This window comes from Cryptomeria japonica, chromosome 7 (assembly GCF_030272615.1).
Source record: "Cryptomeria japonica chromosome 7, Sugi_1.0, whole genome shotgun sequence".
Lineage (NCBI taxonomy): Eukaryota > Viridiplantae > Streptophyta > Pinopsida > Cupressales > Cupressaceae > Cryptomeria > Cryptomeria japonica.
Window position 1 is genome coordinate 792,589,223 of NC_081411.1, and position 12,721 is coordinate 792,601,943.

The 12,721-nt window shown below is 34.3% G+C and overlaps 1 protein-coding gene across 1 annotated transcript; it reads left to right on the top strand.

Annotated features, from left to right (window-relative positions):
- The first annotated feature begins 1,281 nt into the window (after window positions 1-1,281).
- On the top strand, window positions 1,282-2,641 carry LOC131068946 (cytochrome b561 and DOMON domain-containing protein At5g48750). The gene has a single exon (XM_058004232.2). It carries the CDS (start codon window positions 1,539-1,541, stop codon window positions 2,298-2,300), a length of 762 nt encoding a protein of 253 aa, XP_057860215.1. The 5' UTR covers window positions 1,282-1,538; the 3' UTR covers window positions 2,301-2,641.
- The last annotated feature ends 10,080 nt before the right edge of the window (window positions 2,642-12,721 follow it).

Consider the following 12,721-nt stretch of genomic DNA (forward strand, 5'->3'; position numbering starts at 1 on the left):
TGACAATTTATAAAGTTAAAACTTTTACATTTAACTTTGAGAAGAAATAAGAGTATTTCCTTAACAATTATATAAAAGTAGACTTCAAATTGATTAACAATTAGAATTAAAGAGCAACCCCTTTTTGAAATATTAGTTATTTGGACTCCATTAACAATGATAAAATTGAAAAAATAAATAAAACAAAAAGTTCTACTAATCCTTAAAAATAATGTATTTATTAAATATAAAAAATGGTGATAATTTTGTATAATAGTTACTCTTGAGTCAATAAAAACACAAAAAATAATTTATAAATATACACATAATTAATAAATATAAAAATGGTGATAACTTTGCATGAAGGTGACTCTTGAATTAATAAAAAAACACAAAAAAATTATAATTATAAAAAAATGATCATAATTTTGATTTTTTAAATCTAAATTAAATAGAAACTTTCTATTATTATTATTTATTAAATAAAAAAAATATTTTAAAATCTACATTAAAAGAAACTTATAATTTTAAAAATTGTATTTTTAAATCTAAATTTAAAAGAAACTTTTTTTTTATGTAAATCATTTCATATTCCAAAAAAAGATTAAATTCTAAAAATTATATTTGGAAAAAGAAATGATTTCTGTGTGGCTGCTTCTAATATCAAAAACATTGATTATTTTAGACTCCATTAACATTGACAAAATTCAAAAAAAAAACAATGAATTAAAATAATTAAAAAAATCTTACTAATAGTTAAAAAAATCAATAATAACTTTTTAACGCATAATAATTACCAAACAATTAGTTATTTTAATTTCCATTACTAATCATAAATTTGCCCACTAACCATTTTAATGCACTATAATTACCATTAGAATCGCAAGTTTACCCACTAATCTTTTAAATGCATCGGCCTTAAAGGCTCCATTAACGATCACAAATTTACCCACTAACGGTCAGAATAAAAAACAAACGGATTTTTAATGCATGACAGTTATTGTGTTAAAAAAAAAAACGAGAAATCAAAAAACAATTTAATAAATATAAAAATGCCTACCGTCTTTAATAAAAAAAAATGCATAAAATAAATAAATTCCTTTCAATATTATTGGAAATAATAAATATAATAGAAAAACCAGAGATAAAAAAAACATTCCTTTCAACTTTATCGGAAATAATAAATATAATAGAAAAACTAAAGATAAAAAACAAATTCCTTTCAACTTTTTTAGGTGAAATAATAAATATAATAGAAAATTAAAGATAAAAATTGGCTATTACCTTTTCCCAACTCAGATTTGTTCACGCCAAAAATGATTATCATCCCTACAAAAAGCAAGAATGATGAAGTGCACTGACAAAACAGTATAAGACAGTGCAAAAACCAAAAACACCCAATCGATTGAAACTGTGAGAGCATCCAATGCTGCCCTAATTTAAAGTCAAAATCGCCACAGAAATTCTGCTCAATTAACAGTGCTCAGTGATCAGTTCTGAGCGCTCAGTTCACAATTTCTTTAAATTGTATTGGGCTCTGAGAAATTGAGGGAGGGGAAATGGGAGCCGCTGGAATTTTCTTGAGATGGGCATGGTGGGCCATTTTTCTTGTTTCTGTTTCGTATGCACAGAAGTGCCCAAGGGTGTTCAACATGAGCTCCGGAAGCGTGAAAATGGTTCACTGTAAACATCTTCCGCAGCTTGGCGCAACGCTTTCATGGACATATCATGCGGAAACTGGTATGATAGACCTGGCCTTCAAAGCGAAGCCACCCAGCGAGAGTGGGTGGGTGGCCTGGGGTATAAATCCCACGACCTTAGGCATGGTGGGCACTCAAGCTTTGCTTGCATTTCGGCAAAGCAATGGTAGCATGTCTGTGAACAAATATAATGTGACCTCCAAGGGCGGCGGAAGTCCTCCGCTTGTTCTTTCAAGCTTGAGTTTTTCTGTGTCCAATTTTAGCTCTGAATATCGCCGTGGGTCAATCATAATCTATGCTAGTGTTGTTCTTCCTTCCAATCAGACCCTGGTTAATCAGGTTTGGCAGGTGGGCCCTACTGTTTCGGGCACACAGCCTGGAGCTCATGCATTTGATGCTTCCAATTTGATGAGTTTGGGCCAAATTGATCTTCTCAAGGGCAAGATCCCTCAAGGTCCTGCTCCAGCACCTGCGCCTGTAGGAGGGGGTTTGAGTCCTTCTGGGTCTCCTTCTTCTGCTGCTACTGCGCCTACTGGAACAAGCGATGCCAATGCACAGCCTACTGGTTCGTGGATTTCATTGACTGCCATTGCTCTGATTGCAGCTGCTTTTACCTTTTGATAGAGATCTGAAAACCCTTTTTGTCAGTTTAGTTATAGAGAGGATCAATAAAGTTATTCAATTTGTAAGTGCTTTAGTGTGGATTTATATTCAAGAGTTAATTTATTTGTGTTTAAATCTTACAATGGCATTGTGCATGTGAAAAATTCTAGCCTCACTTGCGCACCCTGGTGTGGTGTTAGTATTTTGGCTTGGATTTGCATTTACAAGTAATTTGGGTGATAGGATTTTGACCTGGATATATATTTACAAGTAATTGGGTTTTAGTATTTTGCCCTGTATTTATATGTAATTCGGTGTTAGTATTCTGACATGAATGTTTTGGCCTGGATTTTCATCTACGTAAGTATTTTGTCCTGAGTTCACATTTACTTGCAATTTGGGTGATAGTATTTTGACCTGGATTCACATTTACATTCAATTTGGGTGATAGTATTTTGACCTGGATGCACATTTACATGCAATTTGGGTTATAGTATTTTGACCTGGATTTACATTCACAAGCAATTGGGCACTGCTTTCATCCAAATTCACACTTACATGCAATTTGGGTGATAGTATTCTGACCTGGATTCACATTTACATGCAATTTGGGTTATAGTATCTTGACCTGGATTTGCATCCACAAGCAATTGGGCGCTCCTTTCATCCAAATTCTGTTTTGCTTTTGTTTTGTGTTTGAATGTAATTTTTGATGTTGATTTGCATTTACAATTAATGGTGTTCTTCATAGAATAAAACCCACTACTTCATTTGGTTTGTCAATTGATTTACATTTATATGTAATTGTTTCATTCATATACCAAATCTGTTTAAAATCCTGATTTGAATTCATAAGCAATTGTTTCAATGCTGTATCCCATATACCAAATCGATTTTAAAATCCTCCTCTATGATTGACATTTACAAGTAATTAGGAGGTGTTTCATCCAGAATTTGTTTTGGTATTTGATTTGCATTTACTGGTAATTCGGAGTTGTTCTATCCAGAAACTGTTTTGGTGTTCAGTTACATTTCCAGGAAAACGTTCCTTGTTCTGTCCAACATTTGCTTAATATCCTCTACATTCATGAATAAGTGGTTCAATCTTTTATCCAACGTCTGTTTAGAAGTTAGGACCCTCTTCGGAATGTCTGTTTTGTTGTGTTTACAAATTATCATCTGTGTTTCATTGAAAATCTGCTAAAAAATCTCTTTTTTCAGTATGGTGTGAGTTCCCTGGACTTTTTGGATTGAAAACACCACCTTTGTTTCATGTGAATGTCTGTGCTTTTTATATAAGTTAAAAAAACTAAAAGCAATTGGTCATTCCACAGCAGGAGGAAGGCTCGATCAAATCAAATTCCCCGTTGTCTAGTGCTAGTGCTAGTGCTTTGATGTGTATTTAAAGTTACATGTAATTGGTCTGTGTTCTTTGCAAAGTCTGCTGAAAACTCTGTTCTTCATTTCATATAGATTTACATCAGCAAGCCATGCCTCTGTGTTCTATGTAAAACATACTTAAAACCCTGCTCGTTCATATCGCATAGATTTGCATTAGCAAGTGCTGGTTGGTATTCTACCTAAAATCTGGTTAAAATCCTGTAAATGGTCTCTATTCTATAGAAAATCTACTCAGACCTTTATTTGGCTTGGATTTACATTTACATCACCAACTAATTGTTCACAATCCCATCTAAATTCTTCCTAAACAATCTTCTCCGTGTGGTGTGGATTTACATATTTACAAGTGAGTGGGTTGTTTTTCCACCTAAAATCTGCATAAACTTCTTTGAAATACCAATTCTCTGTTTCGTTTTGGTGTTGATTTACAGGTGACAGAATAGTATTGTAAGAACAATCTGCATTCATCTGTTTCCTTTTGTCCCCTTACACATATGATGGGAATAAAATTTCATCAGTCACAGGAAATGCTGGATGTATTGGTTTGTAAAAATTTCACAGGTCTGCTGCATCTACGAACTTCTTCCTTTTTGTTTTAATCAACACATGCTTTTCTTTCTTTTAAATAGAAAAGAAAACTAAGGTCTAAAATATAGAGCTGGAGTTCTTGAGATTTTTAGGAATATTTTAAAGTTGGCTGGTCTGGTCTCATGAATAATTTTGTATTGCACTTCAGCCTAAAAATTTTAAGCTGTCACATCTTGAGTTTAAATTCTTAAATTTAAACAAGCTGGTTGTAAATAAATTTATTTTTCCCTCTAAAATTCAGATGATTGACAAGTGGCATAAAATATTCTTAAGCTGGTGGGGCAATTTAGAAAAATAATTTCTTCATGGGACCATCTCTCCTTAAAAATAGAGTTTAAGGGACCATCTCTTCCTTAAAAATAGAGTTTAAGCCCCTTTCATGAGACTCTGCATGAGAGGCATTGATTTTTTCATGGGACCATCTCTTCCTTAAAAATAGAGCTTAAGCCCCTTAAAGTAGACTCCTACCTATGCCTGATAGGCTATTCAATGCTTCATTCATGAGTGTCTTTTTAGGTAAAGTGTTATAAAAGATCTCATAAAAGTGCTATACAGTGGTCAATGCTTTTTTGTTATTACAATTATTAAATGGGGTCAAAAATAGAGCGGAGCTTAAGCCCCTTTCATAGACTCCTGCCTAAGAGGCTATTCTATGCTTCATTCATGAGTGCCTTTTTAGGTAAAGTGTTATAAAGGATCCCATAAAAAGTGCTATTAAGTGGTCAATGCTTTTTTGTTATTACAATTATTAAATGGAGTAAAAAATTATTATACTTAGTATGAATAAGAAATTTTGTTGGTTTTAAGTGTGATTCAGAAAAGGAGATTTGACAAATAAGCACTATTGATAAAACTTTATTTGTATTCATTCTAAATATTTTTTGTTAGGTAAAGGGGATTTGTGATAGGTTCTCAATTCTTTTACAAATCTAAGTAAAGTGGGGATATTAGAATTGAGTTTTTTAACATCATAATTTTGTAGAAAATAAAAATAAATAAAATAAATAATATCATGCCATGCTTAGATCTCTCACGCTTGTAGCCCATGTATGTGAAGTATCCAATTCTATCGAAATAAAAGGGAAGGGATAAACCTTTTGGAGAGTAACACATGAGAGGAGAAATTCACGAAATATGCCAATCATCAAGTGAGAGAAACAACATAAATCAAAGGAGGCATGATAACACCACCCATAAAGGGGGGTTGGTATCTAGAGGGGGAGTAACATGAGCATCAGGCACCATAGGAGGAGAGAGGATATGTTTTGGATTAAGGCAAAAGCAGGTTTTGAGGTTTTGAAGGGACCCCCCAAACCCAAAATAATTTTTTCATGGGACCATCTCTCCTTAAAAATAGAGTTTAAGGGACCATCTCTTCGTTAAAAATAGAGTTTAAGCCTCTTTCATGAGACTCTGCAGGGGTCCTATGGAGGGGGCTTAAGCTCTATATTTAAGGAAGAGGCGGTCCCATGAAAAAAATATTTTTTGGCTACGAGATTAATTAGAATCTTTTAGGCTTGAAAATCTAAGCTAGTGAAAATGGGGTGGGGCTAGAAATTGCCCCACCACCTTAGGAATGTATTATGCCATTTGTCAATTACATAAATTTTAGAAAAAAAACTAAATTTGTTTACTACCAATTTACTTAAATTTAGGAGTAAGTGCAAAACAAAATTCATGAGACTGCCAACTTTAAAATATTCCTGAAAAAACAAAATTCACTCAGCTCTATTTTTTAGGAAGCCCCCCTCCATGGGACCTCACCCTAAGAGGCATTGATTTCTTCATGGGACCATCTCTTCCTTAAAAATAGAGCTTAAGCCCCTTTCATAGACTCCTCCCTAAGAGGCTATTCAATGCTTCATTCATGAGTGCCTTTTTAGGTAAAGTGTTATAAAGGATCTCATAAAAAGTGCTATACATTGGTCAATGTTTTTTTGTTATTACAATTATTAAATGGAGTAAAAAATAGAGCTTAAGCCCCTTTCATAGACTCATGCCTAAGAGGCTATTCAATGCTTCATTCATAGGTAAAGTGTTATAAAGGATCTCATAAAAAGTGCTATACTGTGGTCAATGCTTTTTTGTTATTACAATTATTAAATGGAGTCAAAAATTATTATAATTAGTATGAATAAAAAAATTTGTTGGTTTTAAGTGTGATTCATAAAAGGAGATTTGACAAATAAGCATTTTTTATCAAACTTTATTTGCATTCATTCTAAATATTTTATATTAGGTAAAAGGGATTTGTGATAGGTTCTCAATTCTTTTACAAATCTAAATAAAGTGAGGATATTAGAATTGAGTTTTTGAACATCATAATTTTATAGAAAATAAAAATAAATAATATCATGCCATACTCACATCTATCACGCTAGCCCATGTATGTGAAGTAGAGTCCAAGAAATCTCATTATACAATTCTATCGAAATAAGAGGGAAGGGATAAACCTTTTCGAGAATCCAATCGAGAGTAACACATAAGAGGAGCAATTCACGAAATATGCCAATCATCAAGTGAGAGAAACAACATAAATCAAAGGAGGCACAATAACACCACCCATAAAGGGGGGTGGTATCTAGAGGGGGAGTAACATGAGCATCAGGCACCATAGGAGGAGAGAGGATATGCTTTGGATCAAGGCAAAAGCTGGTTTTGAAGGGACCCCAAAACCCTTTACAAGAGGATTCTAAAAGGTTTAGAATCAAGAAGCACTTCACCAAAATAGTTGTCGAAAGATAGAAGCATGGAAACAACAGACAACTAGAGACATTGGGTTTTATTAAAAAAGGGCTCCCATAACTCAAACAATAGCTTGAAACCAAAAAGAAACCAGAGAAAACTCTAGCCTAAACTCTTAGAACCAAAAAGCATCAAGATTTACATTTTGCATTACTCTTATGAGAACGTAGAGTCATATCAAAAGAGGGCTTCAAATGTTTTGCTTTCTAACCCTTAACCATAATCCATTCCTCTTCCACCAACGTTGCCTTACCCTACCAAACCGTAGGATCACAACCAACCTGAGAATGGAAGCCAACAGAGTGACCATCCACCAAAACAACATCATCAACACCAATCCCATAATCAGGCGAAGCAATGACATTGGAGCCACCAAGGTTGGCCATCAAGACATCATCACAGGGAGAAGTCGCTTGAGGAACAATCCGCACACTGGGCACATCAGGCAAACTAGCACCAGCAACCCCACCATTTGGAGCCAAAGCAACCAAGGAAGAAGCCAACCCGTCATTTGAAGCCTCAACATCCAGAGAGGACACTGCAAAACCTTCAACCTAAGAATCAAATTTCTTCACAACTGTATAGTGTTGTTCAGATGCACCTTTCCACCACGAGGTCGTCATTGTCTTTTTCTCTAACCCACATTGAGCCGCAACATGGACCATTTTAAAGCATCTTCTATATCTGAAGGGAATCCCTTCATAGTCCAAAGTTTGAACCCAACTGCCCAATGAAGATTTGAGTAAAATCTCAGCAGGCAACCCTTTTGAAACATCTATATCAACTAATATACGAGCATAGGTGGAATGACAAATATCAGATTATTCTTCATCCACCATCAAAAAATCTCCAAGAGCATCTCCCACTTCCTCTAAAAGAGGATCAACCCAAAGATGAAGAGGGAGATTAGGCAGCCGAACCTAGATTGGGATCTTCTTGAACGTCTCAGAGGCTGGATTAAAACCAAAATGTCAAGGTTTGATCATCAACAAATATTTGTCCTCCCAACTAAAAAAATGCTCACATAAAATCTTGTTTATGTCCTTAACATTCTCAAATTTAGCAATAAAATACCCTTTAGCCATGGGGTAAATGTAGACTTTATCAGAAACAAGAGGCTCCCAATGTTCAGAAATCCAAGAGTGCAACTGAGGGAGGGAAGGCCAAAAGCCTCTAAACCAAGAAAAAACAGAAGCCCCATGATCAACTTCTTCAACCGTCGCCTCACTAAGCTTAATAGAAATAGGGGTAGAAACAAGGATAAAACCCCTTTTAGCAGGCCGACCATATTCGATTCAACCCCTCTTAATCTCACCAGAACGAATAGCAACAGAAGCCCCAGCCCTAGCAAACACACCACCCGAAGCACCTGAAGCAGCGACTCGACTTCTTGTAGTAGCCGCAGCAAACGATTTCGACGCAGCGGACCCATGGCCGCCCACACCCGTGGACGCCACAAACCCAGATCCAACAGAGAGGTTGTGCGATCCAGCAGCATCACAAGGAGAAACCCTAGCGGCGGGGGAGAAACCATAACGGGCAGATATTCAAGTTGGCAAAGTATTTTCAAAATTCACTCAAAATCTAGGAGAGAGGATATGCTAGCTAGAGGTACAAAGCCTTTAAATTAGAGCCATTATCAACCAAATCCATAGTAACGTGACATGTAAGGCATTCTTCTACCATGACGAAGATCTTAAGAATTCAAAGCATGGGCAATCATATTCTAAATGTCATGTGTCAAAGCAATGCTGATAATGGTAGGGGGTTCCATTGTAAAGTAAATTTTGACTTAGAATGCCCTCCAACTTGACGGACTTTGAAAGATCTAATTCTACCAAGATATGAGCATAGGCGGTGTGAGAAGAATTGTAGTTGCTTGGTTCAACTTTTAGTAAAATGGCTCATAGAGCTCCTAATACCAGCATAGTAGGAGTCGCAACAAAAGTGATGAAGAGATTTTGGAGGCAAATTCAAACTGGTAGAATATTCCAGGATTTGGTGAGAGGATTAAAAGATGAAACTCGTGGTTTTAACAAGAGAGCGTGTTGGATTTAGAACCAACAATGATTGTCGCGAAGAGTATTTGGATCCAGAGACTAAATCAAAAGAAATCCCTGGCATAGTGAGTGATGTATTTATTTTCACTAGATTATATTAATTTATTTTTGTTAAGATTATTGAGATATATTTATTTTCAATCAATAATGAAAAGCTAACATGTACCACAAGAAGTAGAGTTTAATTGTATCACATTTTAACACAAACAAATACAAAATTTAAATATTAAAATAATAATAAAATAAAAAATTATTACCCAACAAACAAAACATTATCAATTAAAAAAATACATATATTTAATAAATATTTGATAATCCTCCCCTTATTCATGGGGTTGGTTGGATTGATCCTCGGGCCTCTTTTAGGACTGAGTCAATATCATGGGTTCCTCTAGATTATAAATAGGTTAAAGTCAATTTTGATGATATTTCATATAGAAACTCAAGGCCGTTGGGTATTGGTTGTGTTCTCAAAGATCATCAAGAGATAATATTGTTAATGGAAGCAAGGAAATTTATGAAAGGAACTAATAATGAAGCCGAATTTCAAGATGCCCAATTAGGGGAAGAGCACCAGTAGCCATTATAGCTAACTTCGTGCATCCACAAATCTTAAACGGTACATCGGATTTATCTTAAACAGTACATCGGATTTTGATTTTTTTTTTTTAGTTGTCTTCGTATGCGACTTAACTGCTTATAGCTATTGATCTGGCTTCTGGGTAGTAACAATGCACACTGTGGAATCACTTATGCGCACAAAGGTCAAAAAGTACATATTTCAAAGTGTCGCCCGATACCTAACTAAAGATGTTCCAATAACCGTCAACTCAAAATCGCTAGTACTTGTTGACAAATGTCCCAATAGTGGTGCACAAATGTTCCAATAGTGGTACACAAATGGGACAAATGTTCCAATAGTTGTGCACAAATGGGCCAATTAATTACAAAAAATGATCGGCTATTGGTACAAAACAAATTTATTAATGGTGTTTTCACTATGATGGCTATTGGGGGGTCAACCTGACAATAAGATGACGATTATTAGAACTATGTTATCTATTGGTGCTCTTCCCCTAGACATACAACTCTGTCTACATCACCTAAAAGATAATTTTCAAATCACATTGAATGGCATTCACTTTACAAATATCCCCAATTGGAAACTTATGAATTTAAGCTTCACCTAGAAGGTGATTTTCAAATCACATTGAATGGCACTCACTCTAAAAATATCCCCAATTGGAAACTTAAGAAACTATTGTCTTGTATTGAGAATTATCGCCAGAGTTTGAAGACATCATGATCTCCAATGTTACCAGGCTATTGACATTAGGGATAATGTTTCGACAAAAGATTTTAGTGATTTGTGGAAGGATTCCGATGAGGAGGTCGAGATGCAAAGGATGGCAACTAGCACTGACATTGATGGCGACCATGATGATCACATTAATGGGAGTTAAACAAAAGACATTCACACGTATCTGTCGGGAGAGTGGCAGGCTTTATCTGTGTTAGCCAGGGATACTACCCATTAGCTTGGATGCAATGGATCGAAAATGACCTTCAAAGGGAAAATTATTAACACCAAGCTGAGGACAGCGACATGGAGGCCCTACATGCCTCCATTATAACAATTATAACAATTTGTAGATATCTTTTCTTATTTAGGACGAGGGTGGAGATGAATTTGCAAGACATTTGCAAGCATTGAGTGGATTACAGCTGGTTAAGGAGACATCGAGTGTGTCCAATGGTTTGAGATTGTTTCAACTATTGGCTATCCAATGAGATGATGGGAGGAAGCAAGATGAGATAAGGGGTTGTAAGCCAATTATGGGTTGAATCCTTTTCTATAACAATTTGTAAATACCTTTTCTTATCTAGGATCAAGGTGGAGATGACTTTGCAAGACATCTGCAAGCATCGAGTGGACTAGAGCTACTAAAGGAGGTGTCGAGTGTGGTCAATGGTTTGAGAGCGAATAGAATGTTGGGGAGGAAGCAAGATGAGATAAGAGGTTGCAGGTTTGAACCTTTATCATGATTGGATTTTATTTGGTTTGTCTGAATTGTATGAACTTTTTTTAGATTTATAATGAAGCTAACATTTACATCTTTGATCTATATATATATGTATGGTCCCTTAGCCACTTATATATATATATATCAACACCATAAACAATTAAAAAATAAAAAATAATACAATAGAAAATGAAAAGAAGGATCACAAAATAATATGATCAAGAAAACAAAGAAAATAAATAAAGAAAAAATTGGAAAAAAATTGTTTGATAATATATAAAAAAATTATAACAAATAATACAATAAAATAAACTTGAAGAAAAAAAACGAACAAATAGAAAAAAAATGAAAAAAACCATAAAAACGTATTAAAATAATAATAAAACTTGGAGTAGAAAGAGTATAAAATATATTAAAATAGAAGAAAATAATAGAATACGAACTAAATAGGAAAAGACAAAAAGAGGTATCATAAAATAATATAATAAAAAATTAAAAAGAAGAATGTGGAACAATATAAATATAATGAAAAAAATTAAAGTAGAATAAAGAAAAATAAGAGAAAAAAATATAAAATAATATTAAAAAAAATGATTAGAGTGCAAGCATCAAAATTAAACAAAATAAAGACAAAAAAAAAGAAAACATAAAGAAGAATAATAGAATAATATAATCAAGTGTAAGAGAAAAATTGACAAAATTGATAAAATAGTATATTAAAAATAAGAGCATCAAAATAATAATTTTTATTTATATTTCTTAAGAGTTATTTAAAAAAAATTAAATAGGGCTAAACACTTTTGATTTGGACTTATGAATGGATGAGGACACAAATGGGGACCTCCGCAACATAAACACTCGAAAATAAACCCTTGTGACAAGAATACTACCATATTTAAACCATCACCTTATGCCAATATTGACTCTATTTCAAAAGTAATTAATTAATTAATATTATTATTATTAAATGTGACTAGTAAATTTTTTAGCATTACCAATGATGCTAGCATGACACACACTACAACCCCACATGAAACGCTTTTGACCTGGAGCTATGAACCGATGAGGTCACAAGCAGGGGACTTCATCCCCATTTACCAAAGCTAAGGCTCAAACCCATTGGATCAACAAAGGCACAAGCCTGCGATCACAATGGCCCAATAGGACTTTGAACTTTGGTGGCTACAACAACAACACCACCACTTAACCAACACACTATGAAAAAGACCCCAAATAATATTATTTATTTAATTATATTTACTAAAGAGTTTTTTTTTTGTTGGTAAAGTGCAGACAAGAGTTCTACTCCTTTATATTAAATAAAAAACTTATACATTGTTTTCCATGCCACCCCTAAACAAGTAATGCAAAAGAGGGGTGACTATAACTATTCCAACTTCTAGACCTGCGAGCTCCTCATATTGCAAAATGGAGCAACTTTTCTTTTGTTATATGCTAACATTTACTGAATTTTCTTTGGCTTATCCATCATATTCATAGAAGTAGAGCTATTACTATCCTAGTTGCCCTTACATATTGTCAGAGTTTAGTTCCCATTATCGTTTGCAACGAAATCTTGTAGCTAGTCGAGCCCTTCTACTAGTGCAAACCCTAGAATTCG